At 50.6% G+C, this 22,886-nt stretch overlaps 3 protein-coding genes across 5 annotated transcripts in view; 2 read left to right on the forward strand and 1 right to left on the reverse strand.

Moving 5' to 3' along the window:
* The first annotated feature begins 1,965 nt into the window (after nt 1–1,965).
* Nucleotides 1,966–15,789, forward strand: LOC119098498 (tubulin alpha-1 chain). Of its 2 annotated transcripts, none has more exons than XM_037221438.1 (4): nt 1,966–2,010; nt 13,116–13,338; nt 13,814–13,978; nt 14,288–15,789. In XM_037221438.1, the coding sequence occupies exons 1-4, from the start codon at nt 2,008–2,010 to the stop codon at nt 15,244–15,246; spliced, it is 1,350 nt and encodes a 449-aa protein (XP_037077333.1). In that variant the 5' UTR covers nt 1,966–2,007; the 3' UTR covers nt 15,247–15,789. The 2 variants fall into 2 exon arrangements, with proteins under 2 accessions (XP_037077333.1, XP_037077332.1); XM_037221437.1 differs by lacking the exon at nt 1,966–2,010 and adding an exon at nt 10,253–10,355.
* An 860-nt stretch (nt 15,790–16,649) lies between these two features.
* LOC119098776 (39S ribosomal protein L32, mitochondrial) lies at nt 16,650–21,260 on the reverse strand. The gene is made up of 4 exons (XM_037221810.1): nt 21,007–21,260; nt 18,101–18,352; nt 17,703–17,845; nt 16,650–17,127 (listed from the first exon to the last, which is right to left on the reverse strand). Exons 1-4 carry the CDS (start codon nt 21,092–21,094, stop codon nt 17,008–17,010), a joined length of 603 nt encoding a protein of 200 aa, XP_037077705.1. The 5' UTR covers nt 21,095–21,260; the 3' UTR covers nt 16,650–17,007.
* Nucleotides 21,261–21,528: 268 nt separating this feature from the next.
* The window catches only part of LOC119098601 (decaprenyl-diphosphate synthase subunit 1), a gene marked incomplete at its 3' end in the record, with an annotated part of 38,422 nt that continues 37,064 nt past the window's right edge, over nt 21,529–22,886 (forward strand). For both annotated transcript variants that reach the window (XM_037221568.1, XM_037221569.1), the window contains 1 exon segment: nt 21,529–21,709. In XM_037221568.1, coding sequence (XP_037077463.1) covers nt 21,557–21,709 — 153 coding nt within the window. In that variant the 5' untranslated portion in view covers nt 21,529–21,556.

Below are 22,886 nucleotides of genomic sequence, written 5' to 3' on the forward strand. Positions count from 1 at the left end.
GGAACAGAGGGGATGAGCCTACCGCCTGCAATCGAACGGAAGAGTTCGCCAGGGATCTTTCGAAAAGACATCGATGCAGTCTGAGGTTATTTTATGTCAACGCATGCAATACACGTTGCAGCTACAGCTTCTCTGAAGCATGAAGCATGCATCGCGTGGTATTGGTGACTATTATTTAAATGAGCATCAACGTGTGATTCGTCAAGAAAGCCGTTTCATTGACAAATTCCACATGCGGGTGTGTTGATCCAGGAAATGGATGTCTATCTTAAAGCTAGAAAACCTGAGATGATTCCGTTTCAAATGCTTGGGCACAGGGGCGCAGCTAAGGGGGATGCTCTCCCTTAGGCCCGTTTTTTCACCATACCTAAATGGCTCCAGACCGAAAGTCGAAAACCAGCATGACACGTGTTTACCGGCTCCCGTCCTCACTCCTTGAGAACATCATAGCTATGTCCCTGCACAGGTACGTACCTAAGAAACAGCTTGGTTTCCACGAGAACAGCATGTAACAATGACGCAAGGGCTACGAGCGTTCATGCATGCTTTTCTTCAAGTCCTCTTCTCAGATGCAGTGGCGTAGCCAACAGGCGGACGTGATGGGGAGATCCCGGGACATAACTTCTCCCTAGAGATTGCAGACGCTTCCCTGGGGCAAAAGGTAGTCATGCTTTTTGGAATTTTGAGGAGTTTAGAAGCTCGTAGGTCCTCTAAAATCTGGACACGGGTCCCCAAGACATGAAAATTCAGCACCGAACCTACAGGGCCCCGAATAAAAAAACAGGGCCCCTAAACGACGATGAGAAACCTCTTGGCTGGATATCCCCCTATTATCCGATTTGTCCCCTGCTGGGACGAATTCTTGTCTGCGACAATGTTTGGGTGTGCCAACACCATGCCATAACTAAATATATCCATTTTACAATTACTGCATCTAGAAGAACACTTGTTTTCCCAACACACCACCTTTGGCGTAAATTCCGCACAAGTTGGACCGTGACCCATAGGCACGGCAACCACACACATGGAGTTAGCGGGCTCCACGCCTGAGGAAAAAGTCCATTTCCTACGCAAAAAATCGGATTCTCAGTGGAATTTGCCCGCTCGATTTTGATTTTTTTGTAGCAGTTGATATTTATGTTTCGTTTTATTATTGTGTTCAAGAGCCAGCCACTTTGGAGCTCAAACACACTTTAAGCCTCTCACTACAAATGTTATGTGGCTGATACCCCTGACACCCCAACAGGGATATCACCTAAAAATACAAGTGCAATACTTTTGGTGTCCGAACATAAGCAAAGTGCACTCCTCTGGATAGAACGACAGTGCCATAACTATAGCCATTTCATGATCATCTTTCGGGATGGGAACATCATGGTCAGCAGTCAGAGCCTGCAGGTAGTTGGGATTACTGAAAACATATATAACGACTCTTTTAATGGGGAATGGGAGGGTTCTTCAGGATATAGACTGCAACGCGTGCCGGCCAGAACTCCGATACATGATCTGCCTGAAGTCTTCACTCTAGGGACATCACCAAATATGGACCCCCCCCCCCCCCCCTCAGCTCCTGTGGATTACCACTCTTACTGACGTGGGCAGGGTAACTCTGCCTGCTAATTTCACATTGGAGTTAAGGAAGCGAATCCTCCACCCATCCGCACTGACAGTCACGGATCAAAGTGCATGGGACGCGTGTCAACGACAGCGGGGATGGTGCACACATGATCGAGTCCTGCCAAAAAAAGCCAAAAGACGCCCTCCAGCGACGAGCATCTGGGCTGCGCCGTAGTGTACGCGACCGTCCTGCTCATCATCGCACCCGCTCTGTAAGCGGACCACGCCCTCCTACCGTCGGCGTGGCCGGGCGGCGTGACCGCGGCCGCTCGGCCCCGCCCACCCCAGTGACGTCACCAGAGTTTATATAGGCAGGCGGCCGGCGCAGCCAGCCAGACCTCACGCATCGCTCCGTTGCCAGACGAACGTGAGATTCCAGTTCTGCTAATCATGGTGAGTGGGCGTGGCAGTGGCACCGCGCCGCACAGCATGCTGGCGGGGGGCAGGGGGGGGGGGGGGCACGCACGCAGACGCCGATCTGGAACCGACGCAAGCACACGCGCTTCCGGGCGTCTGCTCTCTGCAGCTGTATTTGTATCGGTGCCTTGAGAGAGGGCAGGTGGGCTTTCGCAAGTCGGTAGGACGGGTCAAAGCCGAGTGGGATTTACACAGTTGACCCGCTTCAAATAACTTGCTTGGTGTGCCCCTTCAGATCAAGTGTCACATTTGAGCTAAACGCACCTTGCTAGTTCGTTGTTTCTGCTAATACCATGGCGATGTACATTTTCGCGCATCAGCTGCATGGTCATGCAGCGAACCACAGCTATCCAAATGTATTCGTCCCATGTGGCACAGATGAACAGCCAAAATCTCAACACAACTGGCCTGTTGTGCCGATAGTCACATGAGGGGTATCGAACTTTAAACACTGTTGTTTCTGGCACTTGGCCCGGGAGGCTCACATTCTCGTCAGCTTCGGTGGCTTCGATGCGTTCTCTTGGCTTAGTTGGTGCTGCCTCTGCCAATAGTTGAGATGCTAGGGCAATACAAAAACTACGCTTTTCCGACTATTGTCCACGCCGTCTAAAAGGTACCTATCACTAACCAGTCTCAGACTCTCACGGCTTACCCGCTGCGTCAGGGTTTTGCCCTAACTACGTAGCTTTCCATTTCCCGGTTGAGTACAGCCGGGTTCAAGCTCAAATAAGCCCTTTTTTACTCACAAAAAGTTGTGAGGTCATATGGGGCCATTCTTTGACAAAGCGAAGTCTTTGATCTTACATGACCTCTTGCAATGACCAATGCACCACGATAATATTGGCCGGCATTGTAAAATGTCCACTAACATTACGTCAGGCAAGTTTCAAAACTTAACAAAATATGACCCTGACCTTGAAGCATTCTCACGTCAAAATCGCCACATGCATTTCATGTTTGTTAGCTCGTTCTTGATGTGACGGTCCCAAGCGCTAATTTGAAGCCTTTCTAAGATTTGTCCCAGTGGGCCTTGAACTTGACTGACCTTTGCAAAAGTAATAGAGTTTGAAGACGTTCCCTTCAAAACCACTCGGCCTTGAAACAGGACGATATAGATGCGCAGCGCCCAGAATGCGTTGTGGAGCGGCGGGTTTTCCCCTCTTTCGCCGCACCATCTCTTGAAAATGGGGTCAACTCGTCGACCTGACAGTGTAGGAAGTGGACCGCTTCAGATCAGGCGCAGCACGTTTTGAATCCCAGCTTTGTAAAAATGCATGTCGATCCGCGAAACGGTTTGAGAGATAACTCCGAAGACAATGCGAGGAAAGGTTTTGTACCAACTAATCCTGGTGAGGGCTGAGTCATGTATGATTGACAGTATCTTTGAACCGGTTCAATCTTCCAGAACATCGGTTTTTTTTTGGAGGTGGAGGGGTGGGGGGTGGGCGGGCAGGTGCTGAACACTATTCTAAGTATTTATTTGGTAACTCCATCTGGATTATTTTTCTTAAACCGAAATTTTTCTACAAAGTTTTGGCCCTGGCCCTTGCCCAGCATGACATACAAATTACCCATGCCGTAAGTAAAGTACGATCCTGATGGTATCCTGGTGGAGAAACAGGCGCAAACGCACCAATCTCTCCAGCTTTCGTAGCCTGTTGGGTTGACAGAAGACTGTTTAATTAGAATGGTCTGCTCGTTCTAGCAGAGGAAAACCTAGGCATTTCTCGTTATGCCCAACTGCTTCAAGGGATGGGGCCTTCCTAAAGAAAAAGGAAAAGGACGCTTCACACGTGTGATGCATAGACAATAACCCGACTAAATATACATCTGATTCAAAAGAAGTAGAACGTAAGTAATCCGCATGGCACCCGATTTTTGCCACCAGGCACATTCTGTGCATTTCGCAAAACACGCTTAGGCAGGTGACTTACCCCTTCAGACGTTGAATCATTCGACACACGCAAATTCCTATATGCCTATATGTATGTACAAACTACCGTAACAATTTTTAGACACATGATTGTAAGCTAAACTGACACGCTCATAAAGCTTTGCCTGGCTGTTAGCAGATCCAAGGACATGCAATACGTTCGACTTGTTCGTAATGGCCTTGTTTAACGGGAGAGTTACAACATTTAACACATTTAAAAATGGTCTGGATAAGTTATAAGTACGCTTGATGACGCGAATTCGGGACGTTTTGCACGCCTCTTCCACAGTGCGATAGCTTGATCTTGGGTATAAGAAATCCCGGGATATACGATTATTTTGTGCGAAAAAGCCTGCATTCTTTAAAGCGCATTCAATATCCCAGTGACATCCATTACGAACGTGCTCGAACAATTTGCCATATTTTGTACGGGCTTCGATCTATTTCGGGACACATTTCAAAACTGTATCATCTCGCAGCGGACTGTTTGCAAACACCTTAAGCGCAATGTTATCTGCGTGAACCTGTTTTCTAGAAGGAGTCGAATGCGTGGAATGCTTTGGGTCCGCTGCATCCGTGGTTTACGCACGCAGGAGTGAAATGTGTCAAACACCTCTTGCTCCAAGGGCGTATATGTAGCACTCTCTGGCAAATGGGTCAAGCAAGTGCTTACTGGTCTTGCTTCACCAAACGACGGAGCTTTTAGGGGCGATTTGCGTTTACATTATTTCCGGATGCATTCAAGGCTATTCATGGCATTTCCTGACCGACCCGGGCTCTGACTGCTGGGATACCTGATGAAAACCGGGTTATGTGCTGACTACCAGGGACATATCTAAGATGCCTTATATGTGTGAGATGCTTTCTGAGGCAGCACAAATATTGAATGAGCAAATTAACTTGACCTAAGGTCAGCTGTGAAGGTCATACCAAGGTAAAACACAACCTGTTTTATTACTATAGAACTTGCTGTATGGGATAGTTTCCGGTGCTCAATTCGAATTTATTGATAGCAGGAAACGCCTTATACATCTTCCATTGAATCCTTAGAGGTCATGAAAGGTCATTTACCTAGGATGACTCAGGTCAACATTTTGTTTTTAGGAACATACTGCCTAGCGTAATGTTTGTCGCTTATTCAAATGCAAAACTCAGAGCAGACTTGTATGATTTTTGTCACCATGACCTTGAAAGGTCAAGCAATGTCACTGACCTTAAATGAGCTTGTGAATTTTTTTTTAGGAAATCGTTATCTAGGTTCTGGGGCGCTTTGGAGAACAACCTTGATTTGACCTTGTTTGACCTTATTTGACCTGAAAGCCATTACCTAGGAACCTCAAACTTTAATCTAAGTGAGTTCACGTACAGTTCAACATACCCTGTAAATTTGGCGTCTCTATCTTTCTGAGTTTCTGAGATCTCGGCGGGGGGACGTAAACTGATCCCCACCCGAGGAAAGGGTATCTAGCCGGCCACCCGGGCGCGTGTTATAACTTAATGTATGTTACAGATTAACCAGACTAGGGCATATCAATGAAACGGACTCAGTGTGAAAGGACTCGTGTTAGACTCGTACATGACGATCCCGGAAGCCTGGGCTGCGAGTCAGGTTTCTTTGCCTTCAAAGATGCGCATCTGCGTAATGGCTAAGGAAAAATCCACGAAATTCTCACTGAAGTTGCGAATGTTTGTCGTTTATCGTGTCATGTTGAAGTTGGTGTGGACTTTTCACCGACCCAAGATGTGCGTTGTACGGTTGGTGTGCGTACCGATGTAAAATTCACACCAATCTCTAGGTGCCTCAATTATTTAGCCTGAATGACGTTTCATGATATTTTCACCTGAAAACAGAGGTGTCCACTAGCAAAACACATTTCTTCTGGTTTGTGACGTAAATTGCTGTATGAAGTGTAAGATCTGCAATTATTTGGTTTGTCTTATTGTTTAGTACATCACAAACCGACACACAAACGTATAAATATACTTTCATGCTCCTTGCAACTTATGCTATGCTGCAGGGCTGCAAATGTATTGCAGAACGTGACGTTAATAATAAAAAGCAGGCGTTTATCGACTTTGATGTCTATTTTCCACGCCAACTTCCAAGATGGTGCGCAATTTTCTACACCGACTCCATACAAAGTGCCGCCTATGGACTGTACGCCCAGGAACCGTTTTTTGACTATTCAACAGGTAACCCAGCGTATATGCATACGCCAAATTTAGTAGAGCTCTACATTAAGTTGGTGAAATCAGAAAACAGCCCTCGGTATTTCGCAGCAATGTGGCAACCTCCACCGTTGACACGAAAGAACGGGTCATTGCAGACAAACCAGTACCAAGGAAATGTACAGGCTCCTTTTTTATGAATGCGCCAGACAAATTAACTCTTGCTTCGGCAAAAATGTCGACTTGCCGGAAATGTAGAGATGACTCGCCTTCGGCACCTCTCGATGACTGACAGCCGGGTGTCCTGACCGGTTTTGTGGTGCCATCCGATGACGGACAGCAGAGTGTCCTGACCGGTCTTGTGGTGCCATCCGATGACGGACAGCCGAGTGTCCTGACCGGTCTTGTGGTGCCTCTCGATGACCGACGGCCGAGTGTCCTGACCGGTCTTGTGGTGCCGTCCGATGACCGACGACCGAGTGTCCTGACCGCTGCCCGATGACCGACGGCCGGGTGCCCTGACCGGTCTTGTGGTGTCGCCCGACGACCGACAGCAGAGTGTCCTGACCGGTCTTGTGATGCCGTCCGATGACCGACGGCAGAGTGTCCTGGCCGGTCTTGTGGTGCTGTCCGATGACCGACAGCAGAGTGTCCTGACCGGTCTTGTGGTGCCATCCGATGACCGACGGCCGAGTGTCCTGACCGGTCTTGTGGTGCCATCCGATGACCGAAGGCCGAGTGTCCTGACCGATCTTGTGGTGCCGTCCGATGACCGACGGCCGAGTGTCCTGACCGGTCTTGTGGTGCCGTCCGATGACTGACAGCAGAGTGTCCTGACCGGTCTTGTGGTGCCTTTCGATGACCGACGGCCGAGTGTCCTGACCGGTCTTGTGGTGCCGTCCGATGACTGACAGCAGGGTGTCCTGACCGGTCTTGTGGTGCCATCCGATGACGGACAGCAGAGTGTCCTGACCGGTTTTGTGGTGCCATCCGATGACCGACAGCAGAGTGTCCTGACCGGTTTTGTGGTGCCGCCCGATGACCGACGGTCGAGTGTCCTGACCGGTCTTGTGGTGCCGTCCGATGACCGACAGCAGAGTGTCCTGACCGGTCCTGTGGTGCCGTTCGATGACTGACGGCAGAGTGTCCTGACCGGTCTTGTGGTGCCGTCCGATGACCGACGGCCGAGTGTCCTGATCGATCTTAGGCAAACACTGCACCCCGTGATCGAACTGTGGTTTAAGTACACATTTCACCTGCAGAACGCTTAACTCGAGAAAGGTAGTTTCAGTACCATGCAGAACAAATAAGCGCGCTAATATCTCTGCACGCATTTGGTGGCGTGCGGGTCGGGTGGTGCACGCTAGTTCGAAAGGTTTCTGTTAAGTTCGGCTGGATCAGACTTGGGCTTGGATGTGACGTCGGACTCGGACATGGACTCAAGTGTTTTATTTAGATCTGCGCCTGAGCAGTTTCATATAATAAACCAGGCAAAGATGTTCACGAAGATGTGTTTAAATGTTCAATGATATTCAAATGTACGAGGGCGAAGGGCTCATCCGTCAAAGTTTTCCTGTCTGAAAGCTCACACGTTCTTGGAGTCTCCCTTCGGGATGGCCTGTTAAAGGTATTTGAACAACCTGGGATTAACGTGAATAACGTGCATATACGAATATTTTGTCAAGATGAAGCTGCATCATGCATAGATGAAGTCAATTAACGTTGGTCTAGAGATTTGTGCAATTTCTTCACCTATGACAAAATTTTCTTTAAAGACTATGACTCAGGTAGTAATAAACGCCCTGTAGAATATTATTTTGTTATCATAGATTATGTAAGGAGCATGGGTGCAATCAGCAAAAAGGCGATCGTTAAAAGTTTAGATTGGCTGCGGTGGCAACAGGCTCATACTTGGAAATAGATATCGAAATCATAACTGGATGCCACGCCATGGTTAACAACCATTCCCCTATCACTTAATCAGCCATCAAGGCCGAATACGTGCAGGGACCGGCCATCAAACATGATCTACGTACAAAATGCGACCTCAGCTATATGGATTTTGGAGGGATTACGAGCCAAAGTTAGCACACAAAGCCTGCGTTTCTAGTTTTGACTTGTCTGAGTGAGGAAAGTCACGACAAGAATGAGGACATCCCATCAATTCGTAGCAGTTAACACGACCAATTCCCGGCATCGACATAAACATCCGTCACGATACGGCATCCTTGTTCACGGTGACGCACGGTGTGGCCATAGTGGGAAACACGAAATTAGCACCATCACCTCTGACACCGTGCACTACGAAGTTGCGCAGCAACGCGTTAACCAGGCAGTGTGAGCAAAAGTGGTAAAATTTGGATGAGCAGCCAATGCTGCAGCAGATAAAAAGCGCAGTAGGTTGCGCAGCAATAAACCCAACAGCGAAAGTTGCTGTGGAACGAATCACCCGGACAAGCTATCTGACAAGCTGCCGAAAGGGCGCGACAAGACATAACGAAAGACGGGCCCAGCGGCCCAGCAAAGATGGAAGTAGGAAAAACACGAGCATGCAGCCAGTTCAGCAGGGGGGGGGGGGGGGAGGGGACAGGGACGGAAACGGAAACACTCACCGCATACACCGACGACCTGAAGAGTATAACAGGATGAAGCTCTGCACACTTCCCAGTAAGTGTGAGTGTACAATTCAGTTAGCAGCACTGCATTTGCCTTCATACGAACACAAGTTGATATCACGGTCGGTTGTCAAATGCACACGAGGGCTGTAGCCGGCTGAAGAAAAAAGAACTAACTAAAGACATGCGTCGGAGAAATGGGTAAGTGACTGGGTAGGTCGTTTATGTCCTGCTGACGGACACAAAAAGGAGCTGCACGACAGTAAAACACGGGGCTGTTAGCGGGGCGTCTTGAAAACTGACAAGGTCAGTAAACGGACCAGTACCTGGACAGGTGACCGTTAATCACGCGAACAAAAGGGTCTGTGTACGGGGAGCCATGGAAGCCGACGGACACACAGGGCCTTCCTCTATGGGCACACAGAGCCTCCCTCGGCGGACATACAGGGCCCTCCGACGGACATACAGGGCCCTGCGACGGACTCACAGGACCTCCCTCAACGGACGCACAAGACCCCCTTGACGGACACACAAGAGCTTCCTCGACGAACACAGAACCCCGTGGACGAGCGCACAGTGCCCCTCGACGAACACACAGGACCCCTCGACGGACACACAGGACTCCTCGACGGACACGCAAGACCCCCACGACAGACACACGGAACCCTTCGACGAACACACAGGACCTCTCGACAGACACACAGGACTCCTCGACGGACACGCAAGACCCCACGACAGACACACGGAACCCTTCGACGAACACACAGGACCTCTCGACGGACACACAGGACCCCTCGACGGACACGCAGGACCGACGGACACACAGTACCTTCCGACGGACACACGGGACCTCCTTGGACGGACACACAGTACCTTCCGACGGACACACGGGACCTCCTTGGACGGGCACACAGGACCTTCCTCAACAGACGCACAGAACCCATTGACGATCACACAAGAGCTCCCTCGACGGACACACAAGAGCTCCCTTGACGAACACACAACCCTCAACGGACACACAGGACCTCCCTCAACGGACACACATCACCTCTTCGTCGATCACACAAGAGATCCCTCGATGGACATAGGCACACATTAAGCACGTCAGAGGCAGAACGACCAAAATGCAGCGGAAATAGAAAAATATAAAGCACAATGACAGAGGATCCTTTCATGACCAGCACACGAGATCCTATAACTCGCGTCACATGCTGCAGCCGGGCGTCGGTGGGCACATGTTAGCAACCGCGTTGTCCTACACTGGCCATCGGTTACCGGTCTTTTGAAACCAAGGCCCTTGGAGTAAGAAACCCGTCAGCTTTTGATAGCTATCAGGCTTTTATCGGTTAGCTGTAAAAACCGACCCCGATCACGTGCATTGTTCTCACCAACAGCTCATACAGATTTCATCGGAGTACCGAGTCGATACCGTGCCCTGGCTGGCCGGAAAAACACCGAGCGCGGCGGCAATTGGCCATAGACGGTGCTCGTGACGGGTGTGGCTCAGGCCAGTTGTGATCGCGAGCCAGCCAGAGTAACACTAAGTCCCAGACGTAACCAATCCAAGCGCTGCTTACGCTCGTAAAATGGGATACAAGGGCAACGTAAGTTTATTTGCTACTTCTTCCGGCTGTTTTGCATGGATAAAGTTGGGCTCGGAGTGCATGCTGAGAAGCGGAGCTCGTTCCTTGTGCCCTGCACCCACCGCCAAAGTCCCGTCACTCAACTTCAACTAACAGTTTTGCCGGTAGCGTTTCTGTCAAGCGGCACCGCGGCTGGGTCTGTGTGTGATACAATCAGGGGAGCAGCCAGGGTCGTTTGAGGGAAGGGAGGGGAAGGAAGATCAGGGGGTGCGCATCGCGCCGGCTCACTTTGCATCAGGAGCCAGGCATGGCGAACAAGGAAAAACCCTGGCCTAGGGGCTTTCCCCCTTGACTGTCTCCCGCGGTGTAATGCTGTGTATGCCACGGACGTCCTTTGTCAAATCTTCGCTCTCTGATCGCCTTTCAGTTCACCGCAGTCTATGACTTGTCAGAGCAGGCTGCGCTCTCTGGGATCCAAACCTCACGGCCTCGAGGGTTTCAGTCTCCGTTCTGTTCCCTCGGCGACGGGGACGGTGCAGATGGCTTATTGATCGACGCGCGGTTTTATAGCTGCTACGAGGTGCGCGGCCGCTAATGTGAACAACTATCGACCATGCTTGAGTCTAGAAGCCTGAAACGTTGAGAAGACGGGAGATAGTTTTTTACTCTGAAATGCTGTGAAGACAAAGGGAAACAGAAAGCGCGTTTTACACGATGGTACAAGCTGGCATGGTAATCCATACCAGTGGCGTGCTGAAGGCGTCTGTATCCCATAAACGAGCCATGTCGCCGCGCTCCTGCTTGCGCACTGACGAAGCGAGACGCAGGCTGGCAGCACGCTGTGCTACCCAAGGACCAGCGACTGCTTGGGGGTGCCCCATACAGTGGTCGCTGTCAGCCTGATCCACTAGTCTCACCTGAACCACGGCCCGTGAGCAGGGCTGGCGAGAAAGCGATCGCCGTCCACGGCCTGTCCAACAGAAAATGCTGTGACTCTGGCCGGTAATGGCTGGTTCAGAGAGCCGTGTTCCGAAAATCGCCGATGAGCGGTCACTGTCCTTGAGTCCTTCGATAAGCGGTCCATACCGCAAGGGCGCTGAAACGGACCGTTGCTCGATGATCCTTGTCGGGATAATCTGTCATGCATGCATGAACTGTGTCCGCGGTCAGATACTCGTAGACGGCTGTAACTATCCGAGTCTGTCGATCGCTGTATCAGCATGGCTCTCTGGCCATGGCTGTCTGGCCAAAGGTGTCGGCTGAGATCACCCGCCCGGTGGCCCCTGTCACAGTATTCTGGCTGTCAGCCCCGCCAGAGACCCCCCCCCCCCGTCCCACCCCGAGTGTCCGGAGATGCCACTTCATAACCCTTGCCAGACCGCCCCTGTCACAGTCTCCTGACCGTCAGGCCCGCCAAAGGCCCCGCGAGTGGCCAGAGGTGCTGCTTCAGATCCCCACCAGACAGCCCCCGTCACAGTCTCCTGACCGTCGGCCCCGCCAGAGGCCCCGCGAGTGGGCTGAGGTGCCGCTTCAGGTCCCCGCCAGACAGCCCCTGTCACAGTCTCCTGACCCTCGGCCCCGCCAAAGGCCCCGCGAGTGGGCTGAGGTGCTGCTTCAGATCCCCACCAGACAGCCCCCGTCACAGTCTCCTGACCCTCGGCCCCGCCAAAGGCCCCGCGAGTGGGCTGAGGTGCTGCTTCAGGTCCCCGTCAGACAGCCCCTGTCACAGCCTCCCGACCGTCGGCCCCGCCAGAGGCCCCGACCCTCCGACTCGCCGTTGTTGGCCGGCCGGCCGGCGTAGCGCCAGACAGCGGTCCATGGCCGGGCGCCGCCCGTCCCAGCCGCGTCAGCGACAGCCGGCATCGACCGGACCTGAGTCACGCCGTCAGATCAATACGGCCGGCAGCTGGTCACGGCGACGCCCCGCCAGCCCTGGACGGCCGCCGGCGCCGGTCCCGGCGGGCATGGCTGCGCGCGGCGCGACGGGCGGACCCAGGGCGCCGAGGCGGGCGGCCAACGGAGCGGGAGGGGTCGGCACGGGGAGCAGGCGATGGGGATGCGGGGTTGAGATAGTTGCGTGAATGCTACTCCGAGGTGATGGCGGCTGGACGTGGCAAGAAGATGAGAATGCATTGGACTAAACAGGCAACCAACTGGTCGGAAACCGAGATGCCAATGCACTCCCAGTGGGGCGGTGGTCACGTGGCCCATGACTGTATGCCTGACATCCGGTAATCACGAGTGCTTGCAGCGCCCTGGAGCTCGTGGCATAAAGCCTACGCCAGTAGCCAGTAGGCACCTACCGGGTTTCGCTCCGAACTGCATGCAATGCCTCGCAGCCATGCACCCGGCAACCTGAATACAAGCTCGGATCAACAAGCTATGGAGATTGGCATGGAGTCCATTTGCAGATTGTTTTCGGGCAAAGTTGCTTTTGAAATTGCCGCGTTCTGGAAGAATGGTTGTGCGAGAATACAGGCTGTCATTACGAGGGTGACTGAGCTCATCCTCTGAATTGCTTAGCTCCGTCAACGTTCAAAGGTCAGCTGACAGGCGCTAGCTGAGCGTCCCTCGCTCTCGAGGTACGGCAGATGGGCGTGAAGTTTGGGCTGACACGACTGCGTAACATGCATTAGATTCATAGCGCAGTTTCTGCAGAACAGTGCTGGCTGTCCCTCACCAGTGTGCTAGGGCTGAACAGCCCATGTTCTCAGCCATTCAACTGAACCACGATGCCAATGGATGCTTGCACCTCTTAACGACGTGCTATCTGTCCGGCAGCGCGAATGCATCTCCGTCCACGTGGGCCAGGCGGGCTGCCAGATGGGCAACGCCTGCTGGGAGCTCTACTGCCTCGAGCACGGCATCCAGCCGGACGGCCAGATGCCCTCCGACAAAACCATCGGCGGAGGTGACGACAGCTTCAACACCTTCTTCGCCGAGACCGGCGCTGGCAAGCATGTGCCGCGCGCCGTGTTTGTCGACTTAGAGCCTTCCGTGATAGGTAAGTGCTACGCTGTTCCTTGGGAGAGGGCTGCGAAGTTCTGAGTTATCGACAAGTTTATCGACTGTTCTGAGAGTCATCGACCAGTGCTCTGTTGTCCCTCGGGAGACGGCCAGCCCGGAGCCCTCTGGGAGTGGTGTGTACTTCGCTGTTATATGAGAGAGGGGTTGTTGTGGCCTCGAAATCCGTGAACGCGTACTTTGTCGCCACTGGCGGATTAGTTGCTTTGTCCAGGAACCGTGCGCAAAGGGTGTGTGCGATTGTGCGAGCAAAATTGCGGCCTAGATCCTCACTATCGGCAAGTATTGAGCTGTGGTCCTTTGGGACAGGTTACTGGTTATTGTGTACTCCAACGCTACGGTCGATGCGTGTTTGTTTGAGTACTAGAAATAATGCGCTGCGACCCGAGCCGAAGTCCATGGTCTGTGTGCGTTCTACCATCCAGCCGAAGAGTAAACGGATGACGGTTCCGCAGACGAGATCCGCACGGGCACCTACAGGCAGCTATTTCACCCTGAACAGCTGATTACGGGCAAGGAGGACGCGGCCAACAACTACGCACGAGGCCACTACACCATCGGCAAGGAGATCGTGGATATCGTTCTGGATCGGATCAGAAAGCTGGCGGACCAGTGCACGGGTGAGTGTTCGACCGCAAAAAACCGATGTCAGGGAGCTACCGAAGAATCGCCTGCACTGGCCACCTCGAGATGAAATTGGCTTATGTGAGAGGGAGGAGTGATCTGAAACTGTAGGTTCGTCTGCAATGTGCTGCTGTCAGGACGACACAAATTTTGCATTGCTGTAGGCCGTTCATGCTAATCGGACTTAAACGAAAGCTTTGGACTTACGCAAGAGCTGGGTTAACATGCTTGTGTCGTTACCGATGAAACGAGTGGACCCTAAGAATCAAGCAGATGTGAATCGATCGTCATTTCCTTTCACTCAGGTCTGCAGGGCTTCCTGATCTTCCACTCGTTCGGCGGCGGCACCGGCTCTGGCTTCACCTCGCTGCTGATGGAGCGGCTCAGCGTCGACTACGGCAAGAAGTCGAAGCTCGAGTTCGCCATCTACCCGGCGCCACAGATCGCCACGGCCGTGGTCGAGCCCTACAACTCGATCCTGACCACTCACACCACGCTGGAGCACTCGGACTGCGCCTTCATGGTCGACAACGAGGCCATCTACGACATCTGCCGCCGTAACCTGGACATCGAGCGTCCGTCGTACACGAACCTGAACCGGCTGATCGGCCAGATCGTCTCCTCCATCACCGCCTCGCTCCGCTTCGACGGCGCCCTCAACGTTGACCTGACCGAGTTCCAGACCAACCTGGTGCCGTACCCGCGCATCCACTTCCCGCTGGCCACCTACGCGCCGGTCATCTCGGCCGAGAAGGCCTACCACGAGCAGCTGTCTGTGAGCGAGATCACCAACGCCTGCTTCGAGCCGGCCAACCAGATGGTCAAGTGCGACCCACGCCACGGCAAATACATGGCTTGCTGCATGCTGTACCGCGGCGACGTCGTGCCCAAGGACGTCAACGCCGCCATCGCTGCCATCAAGACCAAGCGCACCATCCAGTTCGTCGACTGGTGCCCGACCGGCTTCAAGGTAGGCATTAACTACCAGCCGCCGACGGTGGTGCCCGGCGGCGACCTGGCCAAGGTGCAGCGCGCCGTCTGCATGCTCTCCAACACCACCGCCATCGCCGAGGCCTGGGCCCGCCTCGACCACAAGTTCGACCTGATGTACGCCAAGCGCGCCTTCGTGCACTGGTACGTCGGCGAGGGCATGGAGGAGGGCGAGTTCTCCGAGGCGCGCGAGGATCTGGCCGCTCTGGAGAAGGACTACGAGGAGGTCGGAGTGGACTCGGCCGAAGCCGAGGGCGAAGGGGAGGAGTACTAAGCCGCCAAGTGCTGATCTCTGCATTTCTATTAAGATCTCTTTGTTGTGTTCGCGATTTGCCCGCCTTCGTGAGGCTCCGCTTGAGACAAGTATGCGTGCAGATCTACCAAGGCTGCTTTTTATGGCTGTGCTAACAATGAATGGCGTGGCATGGCGGGGTTATCTGTTTAGTACGTACCCATTTGCAAATCTAGTCATTGGTGAACACTTCCAGTAAGCAGGATGTTTGCTGTCATCCGGACCAGGCCGTGGAATTCACTTCAAGTACCCATAAAACCAGACGCGTGCGTCACAACGAGAGCAAGGGTACTGGATAAGTTGGAAAGGCCTGAGAACGCCGTCAAATTACATCTCACGGGCTACCGATTTCACGACGTGCTTCGCTTTTCAAAGAGTGGCTTACAACAAATTGTCTCAGATCAGAACGTGCTGCCTTCTTTTTGCTACTTACGCTCTCAACAACAGGGACAGCGGACGGTGCGGCACCAAGACAAGACAGTCGGATGTGTTCATTTCCGCAAGAATACATCTTTGATATGCGAATCGCTTTCTTTAAGTGAACAAACACCATCGCTGGGTGAACGCACGAGATAAGAGAAGGCGTAAGCCGCTGTCTTTTGGTCAGTTCCACCCCCCGTTTCTCGTGATGGCGGGCTGCGGGCACGTTACAAAACAATCGCATGTTGATCACGACCCGCCAATGTTCCTCAATTACTGCACACGAAGGCTTGATTTTGCAAAACTGGTTCTGCATGTGCCAATGAAAAATGCGGCGTTTGTGGCACTGAGTCGAGTAACACGTGGTTCGCCGGGCGCAGTGACTGCACCTGCTAGGCTGTCAACTAATTTTACATGTCCTAGAACAACGAACATTCATAAAGGTTTTCGAACCCGACAAATCGCGGACGACAAAGCTGACTGACACTTGGGTGCTATACCCTTGGCCGTAACATCATGCGTCACAACACCAGCATAATTGAAAACACCTTTCGTCATCCCTCTACACTATCGCCGGTGGCACTGCAGCTCCAAGTAATCGCGAGTAGTGTTTTACTTCGTAGCGTCACGAAGGAAGGTCACGAAAAGGGCAATGCTGTTACCGAGTGGGTTTCATTTTTGTTGAAAGCGTGCAACCGTTCTGCCAATAATATGGCTAACACTCATGGAATCATTACGCTATAAAGGGCGAACTCCCGCGATGAAAAAGCTGTACCTGTGAGAAACAAATGTTGCAGGCTTTCGTGTATCTGGATCTAAAGCAATGTTCGGTAGGCCTAATCCCATAAGGATTCATTTCGCTGAAGTCCTCATGAAACGGTTTACTTATTCTTGTGACATCGCTTCCATTCTAAAGATTTTGAGCGACCAGTCGACATGTTACAATCAGGGAAAACCACGACGTTACAAAGGTAAGCCTTTATTAACACAGCACGACCATTCAGCAAAGCTAACTCACACTAGCCAATCACTGCTCTCCTAACTCACATCACCAATTCCGAACGCCTTCTTAGCGTCGTCCTGCATACACAGCGAACCTCTCGCCCCTCGCCTCGTCTGATCCCGGGCCAGTGGACACGGTCACACACCAACTACGAGCACCAGACGGCACGCGGCGGGCCGGGCTGAGGCAGCCAAGCGGGTGCCACCACGCCCTTATCTCTCGCTCCGGCCCGTGGATGCGACCCCGCACCGCCGCCTGCGCGGATCAGGCCGGGATCAGACGGCCGCTGGTCGGCCAGAGTCGCGGCAGCGCCCGCTCTCTCAGCCCAGGTCCGAGGGCTTGACGGCCGCCGTCTCGACCGGCGGCGGCGTCACCTTCTGCGAGAGGTTCTTACTGAACCACTGCGGCCGTTCCTTGGGTAGCTCCACCAGCCGCACCGTCTGCACACAGAGAGTACCACATCAGCGACAGGCGGCAGACCGCGCTGGACAACGGGGGGCTATTTCCTACACTCCTCACCAAAGCCAGTCAAAACTCACTGCTTTTGCAAATACACTAAACTTTAAACTATCTATAGTGAAAACATGCGCAAGTCAAATTAAATCCGCGTTGATCTGTGGCACAAAATGGCCTCATGTGTAAACCAACGTCGACACAAAGACGGCGGCCGTCTTGAGAACTCATGGATCCTGAAGCCATCACATGCCACAGATGGCGTGCGACGCACTAGGTATCATATAGAACACTGCACATTACTCCCTGGCTAGGGGCCCTTGCGGATGGGTCAAAAGGTACGCAGAAAGCAAAGCCAAGTGCTCTGGTCTTTACAGTGCTCACTTCATACGTCTAAGCCATGTGTGCCACAACATTAGCATGTCATTTATCAGCGCTATTCCGAAACAGAGCACCACAGACTGTATGCAGAGCATGATGAGCCGCCACAACGCAGCCGTCACATGGCGTTGCCTGTGACTGATGTTCCGGTGCCAGCCTTGCTGACGTGCCGGTGTCTCACCTGCGCCCGCTGCTCGTCGACTGTCTCGCGCTCGCCCCGGTACACCACCGCCACCTCGCGGTCGGGCGGCTGCAGGCCCTGGTCGGCGGCCACGGCGCGTTGCATCTCGCGCGTCTCCTCCATCACGCGACTGTAGCAGGTCACTGGCGGCGCGGACGGCGGCGTTAGCGGGGCCAGCAGGCGGAGCGCGGCTCTAGGCCCGAGGGCTGGGTCGGCAAGCACGCGGCAGTAGCGCTTGTGAATGTTTCTGCCAATCGAAGCCAAAGTGCGATGAAACTATGCTGTACACAGCACCTCTGGTGTATCCAAATAAATCAGGCATATCAGTCCTGGCTATGTAGCCAACAACCGAAAGTGAAGCACTTTCAGGGGTCCAAAGGAGGCAGGGAGCCACTCACTGCACAGCATGCCGGGGAGGTGGTGGCCACCGCACTTGAAACACAGTAACAGGCCGCGCTTGGGCTGTATCAACTTGCGTCCGTTGGGCCAGTTCTCGGCGCCAAAGCGGCGCGTGGTGCGACGCTCCACAGTGCGGCGGTGCTTTGGCACCGCCCACAGCAGGCCGTCGTCGGCCTCGGCAGGTGGCAGCACCGGCGGCCGCCACGCAGCGCCACCTGCCACGGCGAGCGCCGCCGGCGGCCCGAAGCCGTCTGAGGGCACGACGCGATCAGTTATTGTGCAGAACTGCAATCACGGCACTTCGGACGCAGCATTGCGTGTTGAATCAGTGTCATATGTGTTATGCATAACTTTCATAAATGTGGGCTATGAATACACCTTCAAATGTATTTTCTGAACACTTTGTATGCTTGTGTGGCATGCTTACCCATTGTAGGTACAAGTATAGAGTACACACTAGGAGAGCTTCTTGTATATACCTGGACGCCACAATATTTATTGTCGCACCCCCATTCAATGGGAAACTATGTGTCCAGCCTTTTTGCCAGCTGGGATAACAGAAGACCACACTCAAGCCATGCAAAGAAGCAGCATGCTCTAGCCCAATAACCAACTGACCCTTCACAGATGCCTTCCAGCTAACTGCCAATTATTTGGTCAGGACAGACAAACAACTTTTTGGGGAGAAATAAGCAAGCCCTGCATTCTCTTACCTTTGCCAAATGGATGGTTCAGGACTGTATTACAGAACAGGGCAAGGATGGCAAGCAGCAAAGAAACAATATCACAATATTGAAGTAGAAAATACCACATATCCTTACTCATGTTTTACATAGCCAAAAATTATTCATAACATGGGGCAATTCTTTGCCAATCAAGCATAATGCTAAGTAGATCAGCACTATATCTATAACCTGCAAGATTGTTTCAAACTTGAATATCATACAAATGAATAAAAAGGTATGTTCTGTAAACCATTCTACAAATAAATAAAAAACACTTTATGCAAATAACAAAACAGTTTCCCATGACCAATAAACATGTGAATTCCATGTGAAGTCCATGTGAAGCTGACTGGTAGTTGCTGGATGCAATGTTACAAATGCAATTTCACAAGACATAAGAAATCATCAGTTTGATGCTTTTAGCCATGCTGGTAAAATACCAAAGCATTCTTAAATGGCCTTCATTATCTAAACAAGTCACGGCATCTTCTGGTGTCCACAGATTAGTGCACCAGTCTAAATCATTTGCTCACCAGTAAGTTAGTAGTTATGTTGGTGTGGGGAGTCCATTTTTTAGTTTATTTCTGCACAATACAACTGTTTCAGTCTTCAATCACAAAGTTAGTTCATGAAGGCTGCTTTGCAAAATGGTGATTGAGGTGAACAATATTAAGTCTCAGGGTGTCGGCCATTTATCTATTCATAGGTTTTCATTTCCTTTTTTGCCATCATTGTGGCACCCCAGTAATTTATAATTAATTCCATCTTTCCTTTTTAGTTGAATATTGACATATGCTACAAATTAGGCATATCACAAACCAAGTCAAATGAAAAGCATCTGAGGCCTTACTATCAAGCAAGCCACTTTCACTTCCTCTTGCAGAAAACAGTTAACAGATGTGGTTTCCAAAATTAACAATAAAAACTTTTGAAGATGCAACTAATGTAAGCTTTAGGAAGCTGCTCTTACCACATATCATGACATTCCAGTTCACAAATAATCATAATATGTTCATACACATGGGTACATTCTCAATCCATACAGCAATCAAATGAAATGCTTCACATTGAAAGACATCAAAACAAGCATCAGATATGATGAAATGAGCTAACCCATATGGGATATGACAACTCAACAATCATATATATATATATATATATATATATATATATATATATATATATATATATATATATATATATATATATATATATATATATATATATATATATATATATATATATATATATACATATATACACACACACACATATATTCCTTGTCCTTTATCACCACTGCATTGATGACCAAATCTCAGGATTTAAGTGACTTTTCATGGCATCATGGATGCTTGGGAACCCTAAATAAGTATCACCTAAAATATTATGCTCCTCTTCACAGACACGGAGCTCAGAAGCTAGAAGTGTTCAGGTTTTAATAATAGCATGGCTGTGGACCACACCAACTGATCTTCAAGATGGCTATTTTGGTCCAAAATCATATAAACTAAAGGATTCCTTGTAACATACACTAACACTGCTCTACATAACTTTCTAATAATGTTTTTAGGAGTTCAAGCATAACAGAATGCACATACTTAAGATCAGCTTTAATCATTTATGAGTAATTTATGAGATTTGTGCTGATCCACATGACATTAGAGATGTACCTCAATTTTCTCATGCTATCACTACCATGCCATATGCTTAACACAACTACAATAGAAACAATCTTGTGCAGTAAGTTTAACAAAGACATGCCTAAGAGCATGACAGCAGTTGAAAACCTGACAAATGCGGAACATTCAGTCTTAGGGCAACTTCTGCCTATTTCAATTACCAATGCTTTATTTTGTGCATCTCAGTACATTTTGTGGTTTCTGTGGTCTCTGACCCTCCTCAAGACATATTCCAAGCTTCCACCAGCTGCTCCAGAGCAATGTCACGAACCCAAATTGAGGACTTCCTGCCCAACAATTTCCAAGACTCGCCCCAAATAATAATTGTTGCCCCAACTCCGTTTCAACAAGGTCTTGTCAAAATGTGCAGTATTGTGCATGCTGGTTAATAACCAAACTTAACTTGAACCAAGCATATCTCATTCTATTTAAAGCTACAGAATGATGAATGCATGCAACTGCCGGTTTGAAAAAAAGAACGCAGGGAATTACGGCACTTACTCGTTAGATTTTTAAAAATGAAGACCGCAACAGAATCCACAAATCTTTCACACTGCATTAAAATTGACGCCATGGTTCGAAAAGACATTATCCAAGAACACAATCAGATTTCACAAAGATTTACCACCAAATACAATACGAACTCCAAACGCAACGTGACTTCACTATCGACCCGCAACACGTTTTCTTTTTCTCAGAAAAACGTTATTAACAAGCCGTAAACACGCGTTTCCAGAGCCAGCGCCTAATAGCGCCATTTCATATCACTTATTAGCCATATATGTACTTCAGAAAAATCATCAACAACTATTAAAAATAAATATTTTATACTTCATATTTTGATGCTAGACAAGTCAAACCATCTCAAACATCATTTCAGTCTGCAAAAAAATAAATTTATGCTCATATAAAATCGGTATTTGACGCATTTTTTCTGCATACTGAAAATCGAATATTTCTATACATGCCCATAGTAGCTAGTGACATCTACCGACAGCTTCTCAAACGATCATGTGGCGAAAATTTTCGTGGGCACCGCTCAGTCCTCGACATGGCGAACGCCGCGGCGGGTCGGGTGCGTAGCCTGTTCGAAGGGTTACTGCTCGTGAGAAAATGTGCAAATGCGAGAACAAACTCTACGCCCTCCGTGAGATGGTCACAATACAGGACTATACACGAAAGCAAGGAGCATCTCCCAAAGCTGGTAAGTCTGCAGAGCGCCATGTATGTCTTCCGTGCACTGAATTGGCCACGTGATTGCAAAAAACCAATAACGAAACAAATGTTACATGTATTTCTTGCACAGTTCAACTCCTATTAGGATTAAGAATCTAGATGATGAGGCAATTGCTAGGAAGATACATCTTGTACAATTTCTCGAAAGTGTGTGAAGTTGTGCGCCTGACAATTATGATGGATTAAGGCTTATCTAGCGGAATTGGTGCATGCACATTTGCAGCAGACGACGGAAAGTGGGCGGAGAGCGTGTGGAATATATGGGGCGCGCGAATAGCTCGGTTAAACGGCCGTATGAGCTCAGTCCGATCCATTTCGTATCATAAATGCTGGAAGCTGCTTTACAACAGGTATTTTTTTCTGACCGCTATGCTGATGCAACAATGGTGAGCCGCAGTCAGGTAGGACAGATAGTTACGTAATTTGTTGGCCGGCAAGACAGATAAGCTATTTGAAGGCGCGCACGAGACAATGTTGCCGCATCATGATTTATGTGGCCATCCCTTGCACTTTTAGAACCCGCAAAAGATCGTGATGCCTGGCCCATCACGAAAATAACGCTAAGAACATGTCAAGTCTCCATCTGGCCTGGATGTTTGTCAGTTACATACCAATGAGTAGCAACAGAGGACACAAACCGTTATTCATGGAATGAAATTTTGCCAACCCATCTTTGTGGTGGTCCTGCGCTCAAAGACGTAGCCAAACTCAAAGGCTGGAGAGTCGGTCGCTTTTCCGGTCCCGGAGAGCTGGAGGACCCGTTGAGTCCCTTCGAGACGCCTGAATAGCACGTAAAAATGCTTGTTTTTGTGTTGCTCCGTGAGAATTTTAAATGCGAGAATGATGACTGAGCTTTTAACAAATTTCCGAAGTCGTCTGAGGTCCCTGGATCGGCGGTCCCTGGATGGCCCCTATATTGGTGGTCCCTGGATGGTCATTTACTGATTTGTGGTGGGTCTCTTTGTAAAACTGGTGGGCTAAGTCCGACAAGAAAGATAAGTCGAAAGCGCTATGTTAAACCATGGAGCCCCTCAGGCAAGTTTCTTCCTCTTTGGCGAAACGCTTGCCTACACCTACGGGCCCCTTCGCCCCAGCCACCTCCACGACTGAGGGTGTAGAGCGTTTTCCCTTCCATATCGCGCTGC

The sequence above is a fragment of the Pollicipes pollicipes genome, unplaced genomic scaffold (genome assembly GCF_011947565.3).
Source record: "Pollicipes pollicipes isolate AB1234 unplaced genomic scaffold, Ppol_2.1 Scaffold_4740;HRSCAF=5597_pilon_pilon_pilon, whole genome shotgun sequence".
NCBI classification, from domain to species: Eukaryota; Metazoa; Arthropoda; class Thecostraca; order Pollicipedomorpha; family Pollicipedidae; genus Pollicipes; species Pollicipes pollicipes.